A 27,178-nucleotide genomic window follows, 5' to 3' on the forward strand; every position below is an offset into this window, starting at 1 on the left:
GGCAGCTAAGCCACTAAATGAGCAAGGTGTTAGTAATCTTTGTGGTCTAAGCGTCTTAGCTATTCTAGATACTTCTCAAGCTAAAAGATTTGAGCATAATTACGTGTGTCGCTCATACTGGTATAGGTGAGCATAAGAGTCGAAGTCGTTGTAGTATAGTGGTAAGTGAAAGAGGAAGTCCAAAAGACACTCACGCACTCAGCACAGTGAGATATGAGTGGAGAAGCTTCTACATCGAATACCCTTCTGGGAAAAGTGGAAGCTATTGAGACATCCTTTGATGTCACATGTGCTACATTTGTTCCTTGAAGCACCCATCAACTCCATCTCTTACACTACATGCTTTTGTTTAAAAAATTTCTTGTATGCCTATAGAGTGTCCCATAATTGGCACTTGCATTACGCACTCTTCCTTTGTTTCTCCCGAGCACTCACCTTGCATGATAGATACTTCAAGTGGAATTGCTCAACTCCAATAAGAGCGAATATCAAAGGCATTTTTTTCCCACTGGGTTTTTTACCATTGGTCATCCGGGTTTTTAGACCCTAATCTAGAATCTCATCATCTTCTTGTATATATATTCCTTCTACATTAGCAATAAATAAATGACTACCTAAATCAATCGTCGACAACGACTTGGAGCAAAAACTGCAAGTCTCCATGCTCTTATCAAGAGGATATTTTATATCCTCCAAAGTCGACAACAATGCCATCAAACAATGGCAAATCAAAGAATGGCCTACAACGACAAGCAATGAAAAATTCAGCAAGCGAGCTATCCACACCAATCAAAAGTAGCTCACATAGTGCTTCAACATTGGTGACCTATTGCAGACAACTCAAAATCCAGTGGACCTTGAAAGCAAATCCATCATAAAGTCCACACCCCAAACAGGATTAGTTCTACAAACTCAGACACATCAACATCCATCTTTACAGCGGCTAAGATTGGCAACAAAAGAGGCGAATGCACAACAAGAAGAAAAGTTGCCTCAAAACTCAAAGATCAAATCACGTATCAACAACACAACAAATATGAAGAACTCAAGGAAGGGGGGAGTGTCATCAACGCCAAAGCTCTTCCCAAGCTGAAGACCAACCTTGAAGACAAAGATTCAACGATCAATGGAAATACGAGGAATGGCATACAAAGACGACGGACAAACAATGATAACTTTAGCAAAAAATCTCGCAACAACCAAACATAAGGAGTTCCATAGTGCTGAAGTTAGTGAAGTACTGCAAGTCAATGACAAAGACAGAAACATCGAACTCTTCACGGCAAATATGAATCACTCAAGGAAGGGGGGAGCGTCATCAACGACAAAGCACTTCCCAAGCTAAAGTCCAACGTTGAAGACAAAGCACAAGGTCGTGTCAAGGGATGACACGAATTAGGAAGGGGGGAATGGTTGAGGATAAATCAAACGGGCGTCCACCTGGCCGGACACGTAGCCGGACACCACATTTGTACTCTATTAATTGTCCGAGCTAGTGTAGTGATACTCTATGTAAATCCTAATTCTAGAGTAACATTTCAATTTCCTGAGTTGTAATGATGTCATGATAATTGTAAAGGTCCGTATGAGCCGGCCACTAGCCATTTAGAATGCCCTAGGTATAAAGGTCAATAACCTTAATGGGAAAGGAGGATTATCTTGAGAGGAGAAGGGTGCTCAAAAAACGTACGCTCAAGCTACGAGCTGCTCCAAACTTGTAATCATCGCAGCTAATGAATGGGTAATCAAATTTCATTTCCGAAACTTACATTGTGTTCCCCTCTCTTTGCTCTTTAATTCAAGTGTAAGCATCGCTAGTTTTGTTGAGGTTCACGACTACGTGTCTGTGAACTGTAAATGCAAATTTGAGTGCTTAAATCATTATTTATAGTTTTTTTGACCATAGGAGAGTGTTCCTAGACCATAGGGTGACCTTTCTGGATAGTTCTATTGCAGCTTTCAGGACCTTTTTCATGATGGATCGTGATTTTGGTACCTTGTTGGATTGCGACCAGACTTGCTAGGATAGTGTCCCTAGGTGTCCTAGACCTCCTCCTAAAGTTTCGTTGCATTTCGACTCCGTTCCAGTGTAGAAATGGCGTGATGACCTAGAGCTGTGAGAAAGGACATATGCAGATTTCTCTTATCATTGAGTGTTGGTTTGCTTGTAGAGTTGTTGTGTTTTCTTGTTAAGGTTCACTTCTTGAGATTGACGATCTCGAAGAGTCTCCGTGCCCCATCCAAGTCACTTCCTTGAGTATTGACATTATGTTAGTATCAAAAAGCTATGCTGCAGACGTCCGTCCCGGCGACCCGCTAACATTGGGGGTTGCCGTGATGGACATCTGCAACATAGCTTTTTGGTACTAACATAATGTCAATACTCAGGGGGCACAGAGACTCTTTGGGAGCGTCAATCTCAAGAAGTGAACCTAACAAGCAAACACACTATCTCAACAAGCAAACCAACACTCAAAGATCAGGGAAATCTACCTATGTCCTTTCTCATAGCTCTAGGTCATCACGCCATTTCGACACTCGAACGGAGTCGAAATGCAACAAAACTTTAGGAGGAGGTCTAGGACACCTAGGGGCACTATCCTAGCAAGTTTGGTTGCAATCCGACAAGGTACCAAAATCACGATCCATCATGAAAGAGGTCCTGAAAACTGTAACAGATCAGTCCAAAAAGGTCATCCTATGGTCTAGGAACACTCTCCTATGGTCAAAACGACTATAAACAATGATTTAAGCACTCAAATCTGCATTTACAGCTCACAGACACGTAGTTGTGAACCTCAACAAAACTGACGATACTTACACTTGAATTGAAGAGCAAAGAGAGAGGAACACAATGCAAGCTTCAAAAATAAAATCTTATTACCCATTCATTAGCTGTGATGATTACAAGTTTGGAGTAGCTCGTAGCTTGAGCATACGGTTTTTGAGCTCCCTTCTCCTCTCAAGATAAGCCTCCTTTTACATTAAGGTTATTGACCTTTATACCTATGGCATTCCAAATGGCCAGTGGCCGGCTCATACGGACCTTTACAATTATCATGACATCATTACAACTCAGGGAATTGACCTGCTACTCTAGAATTAGGATTTACATAGAGTATCACTACACTAGCTCGAACAATCAATAGAGTACAAATGTGGTGTCCGGCTACGTGTCCGGCCAAGTGGACGCCCATTTGATTTGTCCTCAAACACTTCTTTTGGGGGTCTCTTCAAGAGGCCTCCTAAGCTCTCTCTCTCTCCTCTTGGAAAGGAAGGGAAATCCCATAAGCACGAAGTTGTTGAGTAACTTCGGTTTGCAAAGCAGGGTTACCCATAACTTGTTGCAACCTAGTTACGAGATAATTCACAAACATGGGAGCATCTTCATTAGCACCTTCATGTGCAAAATCAAAGCTATCAATGTCCATTCTACTCTCTTTGTTATTGTCAGCCATGTTAACAAAATTTGTGTACGTACTTAGTGTATGCTTTGGCAATTCAAAACCTTAGTTGCCACTCCTCTTAGCCTTTGAAAATCGGCTCTTAATTATCTACACCCACGGCTCAAAGTGGTTAATTATAGAGAGTAGTGGAGTAGGTCTAACATAGCAGTGTTGCCGAGGGCTAGCTCCTTTCGAACTTCTTATGGCTCAATAATGGTAAAGCCGTAGGCAAGCCTAAAAAGACTCCATTCTTAAGTCCAAAGCTCCCGAGGTGTGCACCATATCCCACATAGTGGACTCAACAAAACCGATAATAGATCCCAGTTCCACTTACCCTAATATAACTAACAAAATCAACCATTTATAGGCTACTTAAGGACCTCTCTTCTTAAGCAAGAAAATAGAAACCAAATGCTCTGATACCAATGTAATGGAATTGGCCTATTAACTTGAGAGTAGTGAAAATTAGAGAGAGTACTTTTGTGAAATTACTTTGTGAGCATAGCAAGTGAACATAAGTGATGGTAGCAACATAAACATAGCATTTAGTTAACTTGGCATGAACAATACTTTTGCAAGAGAGAGAGTTTAGAGAACATGACAACATTTGAGGACCGGATTTATGTGTAGCCGGTCCCCCCTCCAATAGGCATTTGTATTAACTCCCATCAAGAGAGACTTGTTACAATACAATCTTTGTGCTCCTTGTGACCTAGGTGATGCAATGCAGATGGAAAGCTTCATGCATCATGAGTATAACATAAACTTTGTGGAAAGCATTAACTATCACAAGCCTCAGTCCCAAGACCTCAAACACCTTCAAAGGTGGAGAGAGCTAGCAGGGAATGAGGGTAGGGAAGAGGAAGAAGAAATATTTCATAGGAGAAAGAACTAGTTCCTAACTTATCATCACTCTTCTTGCTAGCATACATAATAGCATAGTAATGAAGATGGAGAAGATGGCAGGCTTAAAAATTGAAGCATGGCTCTTGGTTGGATTTGCATTCCATAACCAAGAGTGTTGGTCTAAGCCCTCAACCTCTCTACTTGCTTGGACAAGGAGAGGGAGCTCTTGCACTTTGCACAATGCACAATGAGAGTCTGTGTGAGTGTGTGTGGAAGAGTATACTCGCTAGCTTCCTTGGTCGACCCCCCCTTGTAGCTCATGCTTGGGTTGGTTAGATATTAGATTTTATGAAATAACCCAACTCTCCTCTAAGGCTTCTTTTAGAAAGCCAAAAAAGAAAGCTTTTTTTTCATGTGGCACTTAATCCGCAAGCTTTATCCAATGGTCCACAATTGCACCAAAAATCCAACCCTTTACTAGGGACGCCTTATGTAGTCCCAAAAGAAAAGACATTGTTTTCACCAAGAATGCTTGGAAGTTGGAAACTCTCCATGACCACGAGGGGTGCCTTATTTTGTGAAGAGATGCCTTTGTGACAGGGTTCCAACACCGAGGAAGAGTGAAAGGGTTGGTTTTTATTTCGCCAAGCTATCTTTTCTCTTCCTAGGCAAGGGTGTCATGTCTCGAACCTCCCTCTAGGAGTCTACTCTCTCATGTTAGATGCAGAGTGCTCCTCTATTCACTCTTGCGCTTGGGTGTGAGATTTTCTTGGTTACACCTAGGGTAAAGGAACCATATTAAGGACCGTTGGGTGCGATTTTTGTGTGATGTCTCATTTGGAGTATGGAGGGGCGCATTCAATAGCGATACTGAAGAGGAATATGTAGCATAAATCTCAAAGCAATCAACACTCCACAGGTCAAGATCGGATGTGTTCTCAAGAGTTTCGTGTATGTAAACGAGGATCCAATTGCATGAGTGGCCCAAGCCAGTCAAGGAAAGTTGCTGCTCTGCTGCCAACACGATGTGAGTCCGCATCGGATGGCCATAAGTTCTCACCTCCAATTTTTTGCTTACTTAAGGAAGTGTTTGCCACATGGGTAACTTCTCTAATGAGAGTCTTCTTGCAAGGGGATTGGCCCTAGTATCCCTCCTTTTTGTCAGAAAAGCTTTGCATAAATAAAAAAGCATTGCTTTGATTGAAAAGCAATGCAAGGGGTGCTCTTTGTTTATCTTGAAATGGTAATACAATGATTCTGCATATTTTGACTGGTTTACAACGTGGATTATTGTCACTCTTTTATCAGCGTATATTCAACACATACTTTGTAGGACCAAAGATTTTGTTACTTTCCGAATTGCTGCTAACTGATCCTAAGGAATCGACAATGGAAAAACGTTCAAGCTTGATTGGCACGTCTTTAAAAGAATATCGAAAGGGAGAGGAGGGCCCATGCTGTGGGCACCTTTGAGTGATTGGAGGTGGCCATAAGCCCTATGAACTTATGAAGGCTAGGGGACAGGAAACGATAAAGGAAGACAAATATTGCCAAACTTGAGGTTTGCATGAACAATGTTTTAAAATAGAGCTTGCTTTGCCGCTGCGCCGTGTGAACCCAGCTCTAGTTGGATGCAGAGAAAGGAAAAGAGAAAGTGTAACGTCGTAGGAACACCCCCTAGAGACCTAGAAGAAGAGCTTTTAAAGTCGACCTCAAAGATCTGTTTCTTGCTAAAAAGTCGTGAGCGGGCAAAGCGTTTCTTACTAAAAGCCGCTACACGCACACTCAACAAGGCCAGGTTCAATGGATAGCTCCAGCCCTCTGCCTGATGAGCAGACAACAATGCGAAATGATGGGGAAGGAATGCCCTTGAAATTCTGGGCGCCTGTGCACTCCTACGATGTCCACATCTACTTCTTCCACACCGACGAGGAGCATACCAAGATAGCCATGCAGCTGCGAGAGGATGTCATCCGCCTGTTTCCGCAATTGAACGTGTATAAGCTCTGGAATCGCCCCATTGGCCCGCATCCTGTTGGCATGTTTGAGGTGGATCTCAAAACGCCGGCGCAATTCGCCCTCTTCGTCCCTTGGCTCAATGCCCACCGCAACGGCCTCTCTGCACTGATCCACCCAAACACAGGTTTTCTCATCATGTGTGCTGAGAGAGAGAGAGAGAGAGAGAGAGAGAGCGAGAGAGAGAGAGAGAGAGAGAGAGAGAGAAGTTGAAGACTTCCTGGCATATCCAGCTCGAAAGCCGCATGAGTTCATGTTGTTTCAATTGCTTTGTGCCGATCTATTATATGTAGCATGCGCATATGTTCTCCTTGAGTGTGTTGCAGACCATCATGCCTCGACATTCAAAGGATCTAGTCTGTCGGTCAAGGCCCGCATTACAGACTCTACACAAAAGGGCAATTAGCAGAGGTTCTAGGAAAGCACAGCATTGTTGGCTGGATTTGTGAGACCTGTCAAAGTAGAATAGTTAAAAAGCTCCATAGGATTGCCCTGGTATAGTAAGGCAAGCAGAGACTTTTCCGAACGCGGTTGTGTTTTTGCAAGGTTTGCGACAGAAACGAAGAGATCGCTTGCTGTGGATTAGATTTGAGAGGAGATTTTTTGCAAATAATCATTACCTTTTTTAGGTTTGAGAAACTTGAAAGTGATCCTGTCGAGACTTCTATGCAAGTAAATACAGACCGAGACAAACGTGTGGACTACTGAGTTATGGATGGTGATCAAATTTCTGTGCTAGGTTCACAAAGCTTTTGTGCCATCTTAACCTCCTCTTCTTTTCCTCAGTTAGTTCTCCTTTCCACATTCAATTGAGTCTGCTTAAAAATTGACTGCTTTTCTGCTCATGATCTTCTATTTACTTGCTTGAACAGGTTTCCCTCTACGTGACCACACTGTCAACGCGATGTGGCTCGGTGAGAAGTTCCCGCTAATCACAAGTTGTCTCTCTGAGACTTCCACATATGGCCTCTAGCGCCCTATTTTTGGACATGTCCCCTAGTGAATTGAAGCACATATTAACATGCAGTACGCAATTAGCTGCCGGCCCTACTCTTTACACGCACCATTGTTACAAAAACACACCAAGTGTGAGCCAAAAGCTTTTGTTTCCCGCTTCAATTCTTATGGTTCAAAGTGCTTCCATGACATCCAGGTTTCCTTGTAATCTATGAATGTAATAGTCTCGCTCTGTGTAGGGTGAGTTTTTGTTTATCCTGCTCGGACAAGCTCATATAGGCATGCATGTGGGTCACATTTGAAATTCATTGGACCAATCTCGCTTGGCTAGCAGCATAGCATGTGATTAATTGGAATCCTACTGCATCAAGGAGTTTTATCACTTTGAAAACTGCATGCATTCAACTTGAATTTTCTAGTCTAGAGTTTTGCATTGCTTGCATGTATTTAATTTAGTGTGTTCCTATTTCACCATCCTGTAGTGTGGTTCATATGAGATGTCTAACGCCCTCTCTGCAACTCATGGTGGGCATCTAGGAAGGCCCAGTCATTGTAGAAGCTACCATGGACGCTAGTATTGGTGGCCAACTCTCATGGATACACCTCGAAATCTTGAGCATCGGCCATCTTAGAAAAGTATTGCCATGATGTGTTGAAATGTGAACACATCATCACCTCCAGATTTCTTTAAGACAAACAACTTAACACTGATGAGATTATGAAGTTCATGGACTTTTCCTCTACATTTGTAAATGCCTTGGCAACCATCATGTACTCATGAAGCAACTTCAGAAGCACCAAGACAGCTAATCGTGTATTAGTTGGTGCACTTTTGATAGACAAGAGTTGCTCATCTATCAGGAAGTATGGGCTTCAAAACTGAGGGTAAATAACTACCCAAAAAGAGTAAATGCTTACATGGTAAGTCTAGATCATACATATCTTCGAGCTTTCACTGCGTATCATGGGCAGGAGATATTTCTTTTGTGAGTGCATGAACAATGGCAGACATGGCCCACATCCCAATCAACACATGATTGTGTATACTCGACATCTCGAATCCGTGTGCATCAATAGTGGGAAGGATGTGTAGATCTCGACTCTTTGCCTTTGACAATATCCATCATTTGACGAGGCCATACAAGAACAAGTTCCCGTTAAGACATAGGGGGTTTATAGTACTAGGACCAAATCTAAGAATAGAACTCACAATTGGGCCCGATTCACACATGAATAAATTGAACACCAAAAGGCTCAAAAGTCTTTAATGTTTGGCCTCTATTGCACTAGCGACCAGTAGCAAAAGTACAAGGGACACCTCCTCTGCCACTGCCTTTGTTTTTTCTTCCCAAAGCATTGCTTTGTATGCCTTCTGGTTGAACCTTGTTGCCACACAAGTTGAGCCTCAATATTTTAGCAAAACATTTATAGAAAAAATCTTTATGGGCAGTTGGCTTGATCGTATGACCAGATAATGGAGCTTAAAAGACCTTAGGGTTAGCTTCATTAAAGACCTCCAAAAGTTAGTGTTAAAAGTCCTTAGACCTAGGATCTTAGGGTATTTTAGACCTTAGACAAGCTAAGCATGTGCTTGAAGTGCTTGTCATGCTTGAGCTGACTAGCTTGCTTGAGGTGCTTGATGCCTAAGGTGCTTGTCATGCTTTATGGCTAAGGTGCTTGAGGTGCTTGTCATGCTTTATGACCAAGGTGCTTGGGGGGCTTCATGACTAAGGTGCCAAGGGGTGAGGTGTTCCAAAGTCAACCTAAATCCCTACACAAGGGGGGGCAAGCCCTACAAATAGGGACATGAGAGAGAACACACGCATACATACTCGAGGCAAGCCCCAAGACAAAAGAGGCATCAAGAACACATGTCAAGCTCCTCCCCATGTTTTCCGCATAAGGTACCTAAAGCCTATTGGTTGGCCTCTAAAGGGATCCAATGACAATTTAGTTTGTTTAATTAATTGTTTAAGCATTATTCAACCTCTCTCTCAAAGGGGAAAGGAGGACACTTGTCCAAAGGCTACCTCTATTACTTGAAATGACCTAGGCTTGACATGAGCCAATGAGCTACAAGGAGGGGTCGACCCAAGCAAGGAGGGGTTGTGCTTGCAAGATATACACCCTCACACACTCTCTCATTGTGTGAAGCAAGAACTTCATCTCCTTCTCCAAGCTTGTTGAGAAGTTGAGAGCTTACACCAACACCTCTTGGCTATGGAATGCAAATCCAACCAAGAGCCATGATCCAAAGTAAAAGCTTGCCATCTTCTTCATCTCCATTATTATGCTACTATGCTATGCTAAGCTACAAGAGTAATACAAGTGAGGAGACTATTTCTTTCTCGTATGTTACTTCTTCATCTACTTCCCTTCCCTGACTCCCTGCTAGCTCTCTTCACCTTTGAAGGTGTTTGAGGTCTTGAGATTGAGGCTGGGGATATGTTAATGCTTTTGTAATTTAAATAAGGGCATGATTTTGGTGTATGAAGTCTATCATCTTCATTGTACCAATTTGGTGTATGAAGTCTACCATCTTCATTGTACCAACAAGGTCTCAAGGAACGCAAGCTTGTATTGTACCAAGTCTCTCTTTATGGGGGAATCTATAATACAAAAGCCTTTTGGAGGGGAGATTGGCCCCACATAAATCCGGCCCTCAACTGTCGTCAATTTTTTCAATCCTTTCTCTCTCTCTTTTACAAGTATTGTTCATGCCAAGCTAATTAGGTGTAATTTTCATCTTGCTACCTTTAATCATTTACTCTTCTTATGCTCTTTAAGAATTCTCTTCAAGAAAATGCTCCTATTGTTATTTCAATTTTCGCTACAATCAATGTTATAACCATATTCCATTACACAGTATTTTAGATTTTTTATTCAATAAGCCACTATGGTTGCTTGTAAATACCTTTAGTGAGGACTCACCCTTATGGAACATGCAATAAGTAATGTGTTCCACTCAAGTACTAAAGTAGATTAGATGTAAAAGAGGAACCTCCAATATTGGCACCCAAAAACTCAGATAATAAATAAATACCAAACTCCATAAGAAGGGGTGCAGTGGAGTTTGGGCTAGGATTTTAGGCATTTCTTGTGTAGATGCTCTCAATTTTTTCCTTTCTCATATCTCCAGCTATGTCTTGGGCTATGGAGCTTGACTGTGTCACCTTCTTGTGTAAGAGTGTGTAAGAGTTTGTTCCCTTTCTTCTTTTCTCTTTGTACAATTATGTGTAGATATGTCAACGTCAACCCTTTCCATCTTTCTCTTTTCTGTATTAAGAGTCAAATTAATAGCCTTTGATAGTGAATTTGATTCAAACATATCTACTCATGACCAATTGTAGGGCTAAGCTAGATATATACTTATGCTTTAATTCCCTGCGTGTTGATGTCTTCGATGCCTCACTAATGTACGTGTTGGATTCTTTTTCAATCGTATTAAACACTCTTCTCTCTTATTTTCCTTCCAGCCAAAATCCGCCTTCTCGAGCTCCATCAAAATCTGCTTCTTTTTCTCACTTCCTCGACGTATCTTCACAAATCTATCAAATTTAGCAATTATCTTGAATTAAATGGTGCACATACCCGAGTTGCGACTGTCGATTAACAAAATTATTGAGTAATATTAAACTTTACTTTGCACCAACCACATTCACACGTATGATGAACAAAATTTTCATTGACCATCAAGATTTTGTGATTGTTTTCTTTGACAATATTCTTGTATTCAGTAAATCCAAACAAGAGCATAAAGGGCACTTAACACATGTATTTGATTTGTTTTCATATAACCACTTGTATTTGGATCTTGAAAAGAGTTCATTTTTCCAATCTGCGATTGAATATTTGGGACACATTGTATCGTCAAGGGAACATGTAGACCCCAAGAAAATTAAAACCATTCAGTCATGGCCTAGACCCAAAAATTTGCATGAACTTTGTTCTTTTATTGGTCTATGCAGTTATTACAAGAAGTTTGTACGTAACTTTGCTTATAAATCTCATTACCTTACTCTCTTGTTAAGGAAAATTTCTCCTTATGCATGGCCTGACTTGCAAGTAAGTTCCTTTAATGCACTCAAAAATGCTTTGATAAATGTATCTCTGTTGCAATTGCTTGATTTTGATAGACCATTCTTTTTCGTAGTCACTGATGCTAGTGAAAAAGGTTATCGGTGCAATTCTTATGCAAGATAACCATCCACTCTCTTTTGAAAGCCGCAATTCAAACCTTCTGAATCAAAGTTCAGTACCTATGATAAAGAATTGACTGTCGTGGTACATGCTTTAAAAATTTGGAAACATTACTTAATGGGTGTTGATTTAATCATCAAAACTGATCAACAAAGTATCAAGGTATTTACTGTTTTCGTATTAAGTGGGATGCTTTTGTTCAAAGTTTTCAATCCAACATTCAATACCAACTTGGTAAGGAAAATGTTGTAGCTGATGCTTTGAGTCGAAGACCCTCTTTCAATAATCTATCAATCATTCTGGGTACTTCATTTGATTCTATGCATGACACTAATGTACAAGATGATGATTTCAAAACCATATGGCTATATATGTTTGAAAACTCTGTGCACACATTTTTTGGAATACACTATTCAAGAAAACTTTCTTTATTTCAAACAAAAATTGTGTGTAACTAAACCTTTTCATACATTGATCATTGAAGAATTGCACAAACCACCCTATGCTAAACATAGAGGATTTGATGCTACTTTTCAAAACTTATGTCATGATTTCTATTGGCTTGCTATAAAACGTAATGTTAAGCAAAATATTTCAACTTGTTTGATTTGTCAAAAGATCAAAGCAGCAAAACAGGGAAGAAATTGAAACTTTTATACCCACTCCCTATTCCTGAAAAACATTGGGAATGCATTTCAATGGATTTTGTTACTGGTTTTTCACTCACTGTTCACAAGCATGATATGACTTGAATTGTTATTGATTATTTTTCTAAATAAGAATACTTCATTTCTTGTAAGAAAACACTCACAACACATCAAGTTCCACTTCTATTTTTAAAGCTGTCTTTTACATCATGGTTTGTCTAAAGTCGAAAATCATAATATCTTATCCAGATTTCAAATTTTATAGTGCTTTTTGGACTACTTGAAAATCTTGGAACTACACTTGAGTGTAAAGGTCAAATCCTAAGTCTAGTGGTCAAATCGAAGTCACTAATCGCACTATCATTGACTTGTTAAAAGCTTATGTTTCTTCTCAACCCAAGAAATGGGATGATTACTTGCAAATTCTACAATTTATATACAACAATACCACTCACACTGCCACAGGTAAATCCCCATTTGAAATTGTGTATGGTTATTCTCTTCCTACTTCTGCTTCACGTCTTTCTAATGTTGTGTCTGCCACTGATGATTTTATTGCTAAGTTTCATGATGTTTATGCAAGTACGCATTTTTTCATTAAACATTCACATGAATTTTACACTAAGCATGCTAACAAGCACCGCAAGGCACACGAGTTTAAGGAAGATAATTATGTTATGCTTTGCATTGAAAAAGAAGAATCAAAAGTGTTGATACTAATGTTTTTGTTAAACCTGCTCCTCATTTTTACGGTCCATTCAAAATTTCTATTGTGACCAATGATGTTTCATTTTGTTTAGACTTACCTTTACGTGGTACATTCACAATGCATTCCATATTAGTCTTTTAAGACCTTTCAGAGGACCCCTACCTACACATCACATTTATGAGGATCCACCTTCACTTGTGGACCGAGATGAACAACTCATCCTTGCACAAATAGTTGATCACGAGAACACTACCGTATGCACTGACATAGTTTATAACCGCTATCTTTTGACTTTTAAAGGCCACCTTAGAGACGATGCCAAATGGATGCCCAAAAAGTTTTTCCGCACTTTTCATCACTCACAATCGAGTTGATTTTCTATTGAGCAATTGAAGACAGTTGCTATCTTTGGTGGGAGGGATATTACAAGACTAGATACCCTCCTGTTGTATGTGGTTAACTGTAATTGGGATAGTTGGCTTAATGATTAATTATGTGTTGTCTATTTGATTTTACTAATAGTGAGTTGATGATGATTTGTAGAATAGAATTTTGGGAGTTAAAAAAGAAGCACTCGCAAATAATAACCCTCTCGACCATTTTACCTTTGCACAATATTTTAGACTTTTTATTCAATAAGACACTGTGATTGCTTGTAAATAGCTCTAATGAGAACTCACCCTTATGGGACATGCAATAATGGAGAACATATGGAAGCCAAAGGTTCCGCAGCACATGTAGGGTTTTTATGGAAGATAATTTGGAGTGCTCTATCAACTGGGGTGAATATTGAGGAGAGAGGGATTGGGTCAGATCGATGCTTGGGGTGTAGGATGGCTACTGAAGATCTAGCCCACCCATTCATGAATTGTCCAACTATCAAAGGCCTCGCAGGGAAAATATGCAAGTGGGTCCAAAGAACGTGGAAAATTAGTTTCTTCAAGACTGACCTATTCCTTGGATTTAAGAATTCAAGTAGTCCTGCCCTCCTCGTCAGCACTCAAATCGTCAGATACTTCTTCTTACATAATGTATGGCAGACAAGGAATCGCCGCGTGTTTGAAGGAGGTTTTGAGGTGGCAAGCTTCACAGAAATTATTCAAGAAAGCAAAGTGCTAATATGGACGCTCGAACGCAAGCAACACTCGGAGGATTGGTCTAGGACTTGTTGTCAGCAGATGGAATGCCTAGGATGGGGGAAAATCTTGGCCATCAGTAAATAAAAGATCTCAGAAGAAGGACAAGATTATGGACCTTGTGTGTCAAGGAGGAGGGGGCGGGTTGGTAGGGGTGGCTGCTCTATTAGCCGATGTAATTATAGTCCCTGGATGATGTCATGGCTCAACAAGAGCATGACAAGACCTTGTAATTTTTTGGGCTGTTCAATATAATTCACTCACAATTGTGAGTTTTGCTATTAAAAAAAAAGAGATGTGCTCCACTCAAGTACTAAAGTGGACTAGATGTAAAAGGACCTCCAATTTTAGCACCCAAAAACTCAAATAATAAATCAAATACCAAACTCCACAAGAAGGGGTGCCTTGGAGTTTGGGGCTAGGATTTTAGACCTTTCTTGTGTAGATGCTCTCAATTTTCTCATTTCTCCTCTCTTAAGCTATGTCTCGGGCTATGGAGCTTGACCGTGTCACCTTCTTGTATAAGAGTGTGTAAGAGTTTGTCCCCTTATTTCTTTTCTCTATGTACTATTATGTGTAGATATGTCAACATCAACCCGTTCCATCTCTCTTTTTCCTTCTTCATCTCACGACAAGGTCAAAGTTGAATTTCATGGATGGCCAAGGGTAGAATCCCACCCACGTTGGCCAACAATAGCTTTGGGGATGCTAGAATGTAGTAGAAGAGGAGGAGGAGTAGCATGAAGAGTGCATAGAGGAAGATGAGCAAATAATACGAAGAAAATAATGAACGTGTAGAACCATGAGAGTGGTTTTGGTCTTTCTACTCCTCTCTTAGGTTTCTTGGGCCACCTTCCATGCCATCCGCCATCTATGTCCATGCCCAGAATTCTATCATTGATACCAATGAAATTACAAGAGTGATAATGTATGATGCATGGTTCTCAAATGCGAGTTGTCGTGACCCTTCTTTTGATTCTAGCCCAGTTGTTGCCACATTGGCATTCTCACACAACTCCTTCATTACGTGCTTGGTGTGTTGCTAATGGCACTTGGCCCTAGTCATTAGCACTTCCCTTGTTGGGCTATGGTGAGTACCAAAGTGTGGATCTTACTGGGCCTTTTCATTTGAGGTGTCTTCAACAGGTGGCATATCTATCTCCTTTTCTAGTACCCTGGCCTCCCCTTAACCACCTTGACCTTGGTCTCTGGCCTAATATTGCCTGAGTTGTTTACTCGATCTGAGAGCTCCATTCCTTAAATATCTTTGAGTTTGGTTGAACCATTATCATAAAGTCCATAGAGCCCATAGAGTCCAAACCATCTAGTGATCAAACTTTCCTTCTTTGAATCCAATCTCCCAGGGAACCATAGCACCAGGTCTCTATTCTTTTTTAATTATTTGTCATGATGGCCCTTCCTTCTTCTCTGGGTTACTTGCTTCTCTCACAAGGCCCTCTTGCGTAGGTAGCTCTTTTTTTTTTTTAGTTCTTTCAGCCTACTCTGGAGGTTTCACTACAACACATCGCGCAAAAATACCCATTTATATTGACACAAATAAATGGGTTTTACAAATTAAAAACATCAATATAGACGTCGAAATAATCGTTGAAATCGTATCTCCATATATGCATCAATATACACATCGATATACCCATCTAAATAATCGCTAAAAACTACGCATGCTCTTATCGATGCATATATCGATACGGATACCGACGGCTATACTAACTTCAAAATCTGTTAAAAAAAATTGAGCATAGAGGATTGAAAATTGATGTTGTATGTACTGTAGCACTAAAAATCAACCCTCTCTGCTCAAAAGAAAGAGTGTAAAGCAACCGCAATCCACCTAATGATAAATTGACATTGTAACCATGGCCATAACCATTATTATAACAAGATTTTAGAACCATAACCATAACAAGATTTGTAAACCATAACCATATTAAAATTCTCAAACCATAAGCATAATCATAACAAAGTTCTATAACCATAACCATGACCATAATAAGATTTGCAAACCATAATCATAACGATAACAAGATTTCAAAACCATAACCATAACAAGATTTTCAAACCATAACCATAACCATATCAAGGATTTTAAACCATAACCATAACAGAATTTCAAAATCATAACCATAACCATCACAAGATTTCGAAACCATAACCATATTCATAATCATGATCAGAACTATAACAAGATTCTCAAACCATAACCATAACCATAATCATAACAAGAATTTCAAAACCATAACCATATACATAACCATAACAACATTCTCAAACCATAACCATAATCATAACCATAGATAGAATCATAACAAGATTTTCAAATCATAACTATAACAAGATTTTCAAACCATAACCATAACAAGATTCCAAAACTATAAAAATCATAACCATAACAAAATTTCAAACCATAACCTAATAGCAATTTCATAACCATGATCATAATCAAAATCATAACTATAACCATAACAATAATCGTAATCATAACCATAACCATGAGCTTGATCTATAACATAACTATATTCATAACCAAAACCAAAACCAAAATTGAATATACATGAACCATACTCAATGAAAACATATTCATGAACTAAAACCATGACCATAACTAAGTATACAGGTATCAAAAGCATAACCATAACTAACTATACATGAACCATACTCAATAAAAACATATACATGAATCATACTCGTCAAGCTAATGCCTCCCACGACGACCTCTCTCTCATCCTGTAATTGGCACAGAAGAGCTGGCAATCCATGTTATATCCATACTTTTTTTATCGATGTGTTGAAGGACACTTCGTGACAAGTTCTTATAAGATAAACGCTTAATCATAAGATAAATATTAAAAAAACATATACACGTACGCTATTTAAATAGTGTATGACACTTATAAACTTATGCCAAAGAGTATCATAGCATCCACTCCCAAGATGTGATGATCCAACAGATTTTAGACGTACTCTAACAGACCAATGGTGCGACCTGTGATGGTTGGTGGCGGTACAAGGACAGCTCGAAGCTATGGAATTGTCGTCTAGGGTGGCCAGGTATAGAGGAAGTGACTTTGGGGATGGTATATCTACAGCTAGCTGCGGGGAATGGGGGTTCTGTAGGACTATACAAGGCGATTGGCATCTTGTCCAAGGTGGCGCAGTAGCGGATGTAAACGTTGAAGCATACACGATCAGAGCAGTGAAGACAGGGCTACGCACCGCTGACGGGGGTAGCGATAGCGGTTGGAGTAAGCGCACGTTGGGAGGGACAAGATGATCGCGCACCTAGCTCCCCCCCCCCCCCCCCCCCCCCCCCCCTCCTCTCTCTCTCTCTCTCTCTCTCTCTCTCTCTCTCTCTCTCTACATTGCGGACGCAAAGCCTTTAGAGATGGTTGCATTTCTTATCGTGGTCGGGAGGAGTCTCAAGGTCAGTTAGGTGGAGGCAAAGGCAAGAGGTTTGTGTGTGACACCTGTGGGTTGGCAATGAGAATCATGAGGGCAACGCGAAGGCGCTCACATGGATTTCTAGAGAGAGAGAGAGAGAGAGAGAGAGAGAGAGAGAGAGAGAGAGAGAGAGAGAGAGAGAGAGAAGAAGAAGAAGAAGTAGAAGAAGAAGAAGAAGAAGAGAATTTTAACATCGTAGGAAACTATCCCAAGAGGCCTTGAAGATCTATCCGACGAGGAAATTTGAACTCAAGACCTGTTATTCAAGAGGGGGAGAGAGAGAGAGAGAGAGAGGAGAATCTAGTTAGTTTAGGGGTTTTTTTTTTGGAACAGGTTGCAAACGTAGTCACCGCAATGAAAGACCCCCCCCCTTCCGACGTGTTCGCGACGGCCACACATATCAACAACGGCTCCTCCACACAGCATGCTACTTCTCCTTCGCTTGGCAAATCAACATCCTTGGATACTCCTGTCCAACGTGCAAGGTATGCTATTCTTCATCTTCTCACACACACACTCACTCATACACACACACACACTTGTACATAGGCTGAAAAATATTGTTCTGGTTGTTAAAGAGCAAAATGTTGTGTGTTGATCCTTGTAGCCTGGAAATTGATGAGAGAGAGAGAGAGAGGGAGTTTTTCACACGTGCGGACACACGCATGTATATATGCTACAAAATTTGGTTCATCAAAATATGGTTTTCACTCAAAGCGTCATTCAAGACAAGGCAACGCCTCAAGATCAACGAGATCCACATCCCAACTCCCAAGAGCCGCTTCACAATGATAGGGTAATCATGCTCACCGTGAGATAGCCTTGTGGATAAGGGCAACCTTATTCCGCCATAGCAACTTAGGGCTCAAAACGTAGCAGGTCCAGGTGTAGCAGGTTGTAGATTCAATGATTACTCTTATTTCTCAAACTGATCATGTCTTTTGTTTCAACTAATGTCCGAATTATGTATTCATAAAGCTTATGTCTAATTTCATGAAGTTGTGTTTTGCAAGGATTGATGATGATTCGGAGTCCGAAGATTGAGTCGTGTCCTCCAAGGTTATAGTTTTTTTCATGTAGCTTGCTTTATGGCCACGGGTTTTCATTATGATTCTTTAGCATTTTCGTTTATGGCTACCAATGAGCAACAACGCCAAAGCCTTTGTATCGTTGTCAATGATCCTTTTCTGAAGTACTTAGAACAACTTTATTGATGGCTATCAATCTCTAGTTTATGTGGTTGTCGAACATTGAGATCCTTTTTCATCATACGGTTTTTTCATGCATTTTGTACTGTGTTATTATGCGTTTTTTGTTGGAGAAGACTTTCTTTGTGATGTTGGCAATGTGTGGTCTGTTGTTTCGCACGACAACTCCAGCAATGAACGGACGTGAGCGGATGGCCCAAGACATGGCCGCACGTAGCAGGTTGTTTTTTTAACCGAACGGAAGCATGAACGAATGCATGTTCGTGATATGACAAAGAGTTCGCATCCATTTGCTACACTTTTTTTAGAACGAATGGCCGAACGAACGGCCTCATGTGCACTATACACATCTCTCTCTCTCTCTCTCTCTCTCTCTCTCTCATGCAGTAGCTCTCCGCCAAGAAGTCACAGCAGTAGCTGTCTAGGGTAGCTCTCTCTCTCTCTCTCTCTCTCTCTCTCTCTCTCTCCCATTGCGATTGCCAGTACCGTTGGTACCCTTCTCTCTCTCTCTCTCTCTCTCTCTCTCTCTCTCTCTCTCTCTCTCTCGTGCAGACGCACACTGATCCGCCCGCAGCCAAGCTGTCATTGCATCCGAATACAGCAATTCTCCTCCAACTGATACACTTGTCACAAGGAATCGGTGTTCTGTTCCCATTTGCACCCACAATCGACCCCTCTGATCCTATGGCCAACTTAACACGGCACGCACAACTATATGTCTAGAGTAGAGAGAGAGGTGCAATCCAAGACGGCATGGGAATGTTGTGTGGCGAGGTAGCAATCCAACATCAACATGGGTGCTCTGGAGGTGCTCTCCGATTAGACCAATATTAGGGCAGGTGTGCAATGTGGCCAGGTAAAGTCAGTCGAGGGCGTGAAGGGCGTGCATGACGGGGTGATGAGAAGCACACGGTGCCAAGGCCACATGCACGGCATCAGATGCAGTGCCGCAGGTAATGCATTATCAAGAGACAGAGGGCTTCAACGACTCATGAGCAAGGGCCACCGAGTTCTGCTGGACAACAAAGAATAATAGCCAAAAGTCACGTGGCATGGGGATGTTGTGTGGCAAGGTAGCAGTCCAACAGAGGTGCTCTGAAATCCTCTCCGATCAGACCAATATTGGGGCAAGTGGGTGACAGGACCAACTCGAGGCAGCCGGGACCGTGAAGGGCACGCGTATGAGGCCAGTGAGAAGCACAGGATCATGTGGTTCTGCCACGGACACACGGCATCAGATGCAGTGCCGCAGGCAATGTTTGAAGAGCGGAAGGCTCAACAACTCATGAGCAAGAGAGCGTTGAGTTGTGCTGGACAGCACAGGTTTGCACCCAAGGAGCAGGCAAAGCAGGCCAGCTTGTGGATGGCAACAGGAGAATGCAACGAGAGAGAGAGAGAGAGAGAGAGAGAGAGAGAGAGAGAGAGAGAGAGACCCTGGTGCAAGTTGTCAGCTGCTTCTCCTTGACTGCTCGCCGCCTGAGCTGAGTACAATCAAGGCTTGCGTAGCTGGTCCCCTCGTCTGGGGCAAACCTTGGTGCAAGGCTATCTGCTGCTTCTCCATGGCTACCGACAGTCTAAACAGAGTAATATAGTCAAGGCTTCTGCACCTGCTAGTGTTAGAAAAAAACCGGGGTCTAGTGTATTTTAACCAGTTGAAATTATAAAATCCCGGTTAGATTTTGAGCTTGCCTTTAAGAAAACTGGCAAATTTACACAAGTTTTAGTGTAATTACTGGCAAAAGCTTCAAATTTTGACCTGAAAACCGGGAGAATTTCAAGTTTTTCCTTATTTAGATCGGTTAGGAAAAATGTTTTTTTCTAGCCCTGGGCTGGGCGTTCCTCTTATTGAGCCACGTCGACTACCGGTTTGTTCTCCTTAATAGAGTAGAAAGAAAAGATGCAAAGTCCTACGACTTCCCATTTCATATAGACTCACCCTTAATTTATGCATTTGAGATTTGAAAGGATTTTTACTTTTCTGAAGTAATTGCAAGTGATTGAAGAAATCCTTCACCCACCCCCCTTCAGGTGTAGCAATCACGGACAAGTTTGTTTTTTTAGCAGCCAAGGCTTGCTAAACACAGAAACAAGTAACCATTGCTTTTCTTGCTTCATGAAATGCACCCACATTAGCCTTATGCTTCATTGCAACTCACATGCTTGTCAGTTTCTTAGAGAATAAGCTAACGTGCTTCACATGATTCGCTGCACACAATCAACATTAACAAAGTCCATATTGTCTCTATAAAGTCCATTCTCTCCAGTGATAATCCAGTTCTTTCAACAAAGACGCTTGTACTACAACTACCCCAGTTCTACGAGTTTAATCTGGAAATGTTTGTATTCAAAGTAGATCATTTTTGCAACAATCATTTCTCTTTTGAAACCATTCCTTTCCGATCATTTAGCCATTGGCATACAAAGTTCTCGCAGTTTGTCAGTTTGAGCAACTTTTCATGTGTTTTCAAGTGCTTAAATCCACTTGCCATCTATCATCCTTAGCAATGAATGTATGATTAGACAGAGGTTTAATTGCCTATCAACTTTCAAACGAAACGTATTGTCCTTAACCATGCTAAACTCTGTAGCCACAAGTTCTTGATGACATAAGATTGGGTATCCTAAAACAAGCAACCCATGCTTTGTGCAATAATAACAGGCTTCTAAATCAACTAGCTGCTTCTGCTAAGTCCAGTGTCTCGCTTTTATACAAAAGTGACAAACATACTTGGGTCAGCAAAGCAAGCAAAACATAATCCATGATTTGAAAAGTTTCCTCAAATATCATATGTTTCTCCGTATGCTCAGATAAAATGTAAGACAAATCTTTAGCAATTGGGTTGATAAGAATCACATTCATTTAAGGAAGGTTATTCATCAGCGACAAAAATGTCATATATTTTTATTTGCTTCAAAACAGGCTCTTGTTTATTATCCCAAAGACACAAACTAACCTTTCCACACTAGATCCATACTAATGCCACTTATTACACATCGGGGGCACCCCAGGCTGGTTCTCAACCAGACAACTCACACAAACTTGTCAAGGTACTCACTTGCAGTGGTATACTTAAGATCAGGGTAAAGAGCACATGCATCGACCCCCTTTTCTCCTATGTCAAAATTGTATTGATCACCCATCACAAAGGTGCTGTGTACTGTTGCCAATAGAGCGTTCTTGGGAGGTGGAGAAGCTGCAGTCATACTCACAAGCGTAAGTTGAAACAACAGTGTGTTTTATTTGCATCCATATGCAATGAACTACAGGTGTAGAGACGATCCAAGACAAATGCACACCAAGAACTATCTTATATGTGCAAGCAATACCTACATGACACCTCAATTGTATAGAATCATAGCAATAGAGTAATCCAAGCACTCATTGACAAAGCCTTAGGCATCCGACTAGTCATCTGATAGCATATGTATGATAAGAGTAAGGAAATCATACGCACTTTTCATTCGTTCCAGCATAGCCTGCTCACTAACATACTCCTTCTCCATGAAGTCTGATCCAACTCACCAATAAAGCTTTAATTCTGCCCATCAGCTCAGATGCACATAAACTAAGACTGAAAACCAACAATACACACCTTTTATCTGTTCCACTATAGCTTCCTCGCTGACGTACTCCTTTTCCAAGGTCTGACCAATCTTCTTTTCCCACAAACCCACAACTTCATTAATGGTCAGAATATTTTGGGGAGGCCTCAAGTATACAACTTTATTCAGTGTTCTTGGATCATCAATGGTTTTGATTGTGTATGTACCCACATCTTCCTCCTTTAGAAAGATTGCTGTGCAAAAGATCAGCAATTAGACAACGAAGAAACTAAAGGAACGGACAAACAGATTCCCAAGCATATGTATGCGACAGGACTCAAACCAGATGCAGAGACAAAATGTTGAGAGCACTTTTACGATGAAAAGGAAACAAAAAAGCACGCTCTGTGTTTCAAATTTAACCCACCATTTCTCTTGTATTTTGCAACTAACTTTGAACCTTAACCTGCTTGCATATGGTTATCAAGAGCAGCACGAGCTAAAGCAAATCAGAAATATGATCGTCAATCAGCCACACCATGGGCCAGTGACCTGAGAGGGGACATGGATGGGGGAATTCAACCGTAGGGACCATCAATCCATAGGACTTCGGGCAATGTATGCGACTCAAACCAGATGCGGAAACAAAATGTCGAGAGCACTTTTACAATGAAAAGGAAACAAAAAGGCACGCTCCGTGTTTCAAATTTAACCCACCATTTCTCTTGTATTTTGCAACTAACTTTGAACCTTGACTTGCTTGCACATGGTTATCAAGAGCTGCACAAGCTAAAGCAAGAAAGCAAACTGTAGACCTTTTGTGACTGTAAGAAGAAAATGTACGTGCATGTGGATAACCCAAAGGCACAAATAGTGACACATACCTTTGACATCTCCTGTTCCATAGATGACCACTTTGTCCCTTGGAGGAGCTGTCTTTCCAAATTGCATGAGTTTAGCTAAGGTGTGTCCAGCAAAGGAATTGGAAGAAATATAGGTATACGGGATGCCACTCTCTTCAATTTTCCGTCGGATGGCCACTTTCTTATCATACATATATTTTAAGGGCTCCAATGGCTGGGCGTGATCCACATCATTTCCAAACTCAGAAGGTAAAAACCTCTAATCCAAACACAAGCAGCCCTTAGAACCATGAAGCATCACCCACATACCATATTATTCTTCGGCAAGGGAACATATTTAAAAATGTTCAAAAGGGCCTATGGACAGTAAAGCATCAGTTGAAAAGCGTGCAATGGTTGATGGAGGTGCCTATTCCCAAGTAGCAAGCATTATGGGAAAGGTTCCTAAATTTGTCCCCAATTCAAGCTTACTAGTTCTCTCTGCACAAGATCTCAAATCAGAAAATACACCGTTGCTACAAAACACTGCCTAGTATATGCGTTAATTGTTTGTTCCAGTTTTCTGCATAAAGATCTTGATGCAACAACATACCAGAAAACCCATACAAATCTGGCTGAATTTCTATGTGAGCAACAGTTACATGATCAAAAGTATCATATGAAAAGATGAGTATACCTTCACTGTTCCTGCTTCTACAATAGCAGCAATGATTTTTTCCTGTTCTGGAATGGAACGCCCCCCCATGGCAGAGATGACCACATTGGCCCCTTTTACAGCAGCCACAAGGCAAGCATGGTCTTCAAGGGAGCCCTGAAAATTTGCAGTTAGATAGAGGTAAGCAATGAGGCATGTGTGTACTATGCTCATAGCTTGCAAAGGATTTTCTGCACTGCAAGAAGAGTACCTGCACAAAGGTGACGCCCAGGGATTTGAAAGACGCGATGAGGTCGGGTTTGGATTGCAGGGTTTCAGGGCGGATGAAGAGGGCAGTGGGATGCCCTTCTGCGGCACTGGCCCTCACTATGTGCTTGCCTATGTACCCCGTCCCTCCAAAGATCAGCACTCGACTCTTCTTCGTACCCTCCTCCATCGCAGGAGTTTGCAAACTGCTTCGCTTCGGCTGGCTTTGTTTGGCGAAACTTCATAGTGACACTCCACTGGCAACTTTTTGTCAAATGTTGGAAAAGGACACAAAGGCCGGGTTTTCAGCCGGCGGCGAAGTTCACTAGTAGTAGGGGGTACCCAATCACTTTTACTCTTTTATTACTGAGAATCAAGAAAGATCCAATTGCAAGAGCTGCCATTCGCTGAAGCCCTTAGGGCTGCCAATTGCACGAGCGCCACGAGAACAAGTAAAGAGGCAGTAGCAAACAAAGCTACAGGTGCTCTTATGGTCTGCAAGACGAACTCGGTCTGTGCCTCTACAAGCAGACGACAGAAGAGTACAAAGGCTACGGCGAAACCAGAAGTGCCAAGGAAGGAGACTTTTTTTTTTGGTTGGTGGTGTTAAGCGTCAAGCAGCAAGCTCCGGATGGTGGGACGGTTAGCCTATGCTTCTAGCTTCTGGTCGGGGCAGGCAGAGATCGATTCCTTCGTAGTTTTGCTTCGTGTCACGAGGTTGTACTGCTTCGGGTGGAAGAATCTACGAAGTATCTACCTAATAAAAAGAGAAACGACCCAGTAGTAGTATCTAAGATACATATACAAAGTATGTATGTTCACTAGTATGTCTGTTCGATGTTGAAAAACTCGAAAAAAAGGAGAATCAGAGCCAATTTTTAAATTGAAGTTTGTATGCAAAACGGCGGTTCTCTCTCTCTCTCTCTCTCTCTCTCTCTCTCTCTCTCTCTCTCTCTCTCTCTCTCTCTCTCCACGTGTTGAGTTCCAGAACTGTCTATGGGCAACTCGCAGGCTTTTAAGCAATGGAGGGACTTTCTTTCTCTCTCTCTCGTAGGTCTTTGTCGAGAGTGGGCGTGGCCACCAGGGCTCTCTCTCTCTCTCTCTCTCTCTCTCTCTCTCTCTCTCTCTCTCTCTCTCTCTCTCTCTCTGCGTATGTGTGTTGGGGGGGGGGGGGGGGCGAGGTGAGGAGGTCTGAGGGAGGTGGAGGGACGAGGCAAGCAGGGAAGTGCAAGGGGGGAGAAGGGGGCAACCTGGAGCAAACAGGTGTGTGTGCAGAGAGCTCTCTCTCTCTCTCTCTCTCTCTCTCTCTCTCTCTCTCTCTCTCTCTCTCTCTCTCTCTCTCTCTCTCTACGGAGGGTCGATCTCTCTTTGATGTGGAAAGGAAAAGAGGGGGGGAATATCCCAAGGGTATCTTGGTTGTTAATAGAATTTATATATAGTAGTGCTAGTAACGTCACTTAATAATAGCATCAGTGTTTGAAAAAAAAAATTGCAACCATACACAATTCTTTCTTATGATTTTTGTATGAGGAATTTTTTAAAAATGAGCTAATTTTTACTATTTTTCTTCAAATCTTTATCGGTTTTTTCCTTTCGCTCTTCCCTCGACTTGAAATTTTTATTTTAAACGCAACACGGTTGATGATTAAGACATGCTTTTCCCAAAAACTAAGTAGCAAGAATTGAATTTGTAAACGTGGTTGCTTGACCAAGGAATCAAATTTGAGCTAGCACTTGCCTATATTCATTGGAAGATGTGGGTCAATGGTCATTTTCAAAATGGTGATGGTGGTCAACATGTAGTGCATTACCAATAGGTGGTTGCACGCTTCTTAGGTACCGTCCTACCTAGCTCTTGCAAGGACTTGAAGCGCTACAACCGCTTGACAATGCAATCACGTAGAGTGGTTCAACCACCTTGAGCGAAAGTTAACATGCTTTGTAGCTGCTACAAAGAGGAGCTTAATCCAGATTTGTACAACGCAAGGTCGCAAGGACCAAAGGTAAGATGTTGCATCAGTATGTTCTTATTGGGTAGCTGATTATGTTTGCAAAAAGCTAAAAGGCCTCCTTTAGCTCTACAGCTAATCATAAATTCCATTTTTGTTATACATGACATAGAGGCTAGCACATCATAATTCATCATTGACCGCTCGATTGCAATGGTCTTCACAAGCATTGCATGAAAGTATGCATTAACTTTATCTCCATCTCACAGCCACATCTTCTTGTCAAAGTATGATATAGAGATGTCTAATGAAGATCTCTCCTCACTGCATATGAAGATTTTGACACCATAACGAGTGTTTAAATGAGTTAAAGAGATAATTTAATGTGTTTCTATTTGTGTCCTAAAAAATACTTATTCCTAGCGATCTACATGTTACTACCACATATACCAAGCTAAGAATAAGAGCGTGTCGGTTTCTTATACTCTTTCTTGAAACTTGATATATTTCACAATGGGTGAATTGTTATGCTAAGAGGCACCCCTAACCAAGTTCCTTAAAAATAATAGCAAGGTTACATGGTTGAAGAACAGAACCACAACTTTGAGAAGCTTTGACAATTGCACCAATCCTCAAATTAAATGATTTTGACTCACAATATGGGGTAATCACAAATGCAAGTGGTTTAGCCATTGGAGACGTGCTCCGATAAGAAGGGAGACCTGTAGCATATACTTCTAGGAAGCTAAAGAATTATGAAAAGGACATTACTAGTCATGATCCATACCGTCAACCTTTAGAGACACTACTTACTTTGCTAGAGAGTAGTGCCTAGCATCGACCATCATTGCTTGAAATGGATTCTAGCCCAACTTGACATAAATGTAAGGCAAAGGAGATGGATGGTTATCTTGGTGGACTTTGACTTAGAGATTAAGTACACCAAGGGCAAGATAATGTGATAGCAAATTCCCTAAGTAGGAAGTCCTTTCTTGGGGCCATCTCCATGCTAGATGAACCTCTTTTGCTTGAAGTTAGAAGCCAACTCTTGATAGATGAATTTTTGCAGCAGATCATCCAAATAATGTCCCAAGGAAGCCATTTGGAAAGGAGAAGAGGATGACACATGGATAATCACTCTTAGATGGATGCCTACTCTACCATCTTTGAGTTTATATTCCCAATTGCAAAGAGATCAAGCGGAAAATTATCTTTCAAGCCCACGATGCTCCATCAGCAGGCCAAGGCATAAGAAAGAATGGTATGAATCTACTTGGGAACACCGTTATGCTATTAGT

General features: G+C 41.3%; 3 protein-coding genes across 4 annotated transcripts; 2 read left to right on the forward strand and 1 right to left on the reverse strand.

The window, feature by feature from the left end:
* The first annotated feature begins 6,037 nt into the window (after nucleotides 1-6,037).
* LOC147456611 (putative 21.2 kDa protein) lies at nucleotides 6,038-7,520 on the forward strand. The gene is made up of 2 exons (XM_086515041.1): nucleotides 6,038-6,435; nucleotides 7,181-7,520. Exons 1-2 carry the CDS (start codon nucleotides 6,096-6,098, stop codon nucleotides 7,279-7,281), a joined length of 441 nt encoding a protein of 146 aa, XP_086371167.1. The 5' UTR covers nucleotides 6,038-6,095; the 3' UTR covers nucleotides 7,282-7,520.
* A 9,840-nt stretch (nucleotides 7,521-17,360) lies between these two features.
* Nucleotides 17,361-18,460, forward strand: LOC147456612 (uncharacterized). The gene is made up of 3 exons (XM_086515516.1): nucleotides 17,361-17,399; nucleotides 17,750-17,901; nucleotides 18,430-18,460. The coding sequence occupies exons 1-3, from the start codon at nucleotides 17,361-17,363 to the stop codon at nucleotides 18,458-18,460; spliced, it is 222 nt and encodes a 73-aa protein (XP_086371642.1).
* Nucleotides 18,461-21,451: 2,991 nt separating this feature from the next.
* LOC147456613 (phenylcoumaran benzylic ether reductase IRL1-like) lies at nucleotides 21,452-24,174 on the reverse strand. Of its 2 annotated transcripts, XM_086515042.1 has the most exons (7): nucleotides 23,936-24,174; nucleotides 23,707-23,841; nucleotides 23,052-23,289; nucleotides 22,885-22,956; nucleotides 22,218-22,421; nucleotides 22,080-22,133; nucleotides 21,452-21,818 (listed from the first exon to the last, which is right to left on the reverse strand). In XM_086515042.1, exons 1-7 carry the CDS (start codon nucleotides 24,119-24,121, stop codon nucleotides 21,655-21,657), a joined length of 1,053 nt encoding a protein of 350 aa, XP_086371168.1. In that variant the 5' UTR covers nucleotides 24,122-24,174; the 3' UTR covers nucleotides 21,452-21,654. The 2 variants fall into 2 exon arrangements, with proteins under 2 accessions (XP_086371168.1, XP_086371169.1); XM_086515043.1 differs by lacking the exon at nucleotides 22,885-22,956 and having other exon boundaries at nucleotides 23,936-24,169.
* Nucleotides 24,175-27,178: the final 3,004 nt, after the last annotated feature.

This window comes from Adiantum capillus-veneris, chromosome 6, assembly GCF_014529385.1.
Source record: "Adiantum capillus-veneris isolate H3 chromosome 6, ASM1452938v2, whole genome shotgun sequence".
NCBI lineage: Eukaryota > Viridiplantae > Streptophyta > Polypodiopsida > Polypodiales > Pteridaceae > Adiantum > Adiantum capillus-veneris.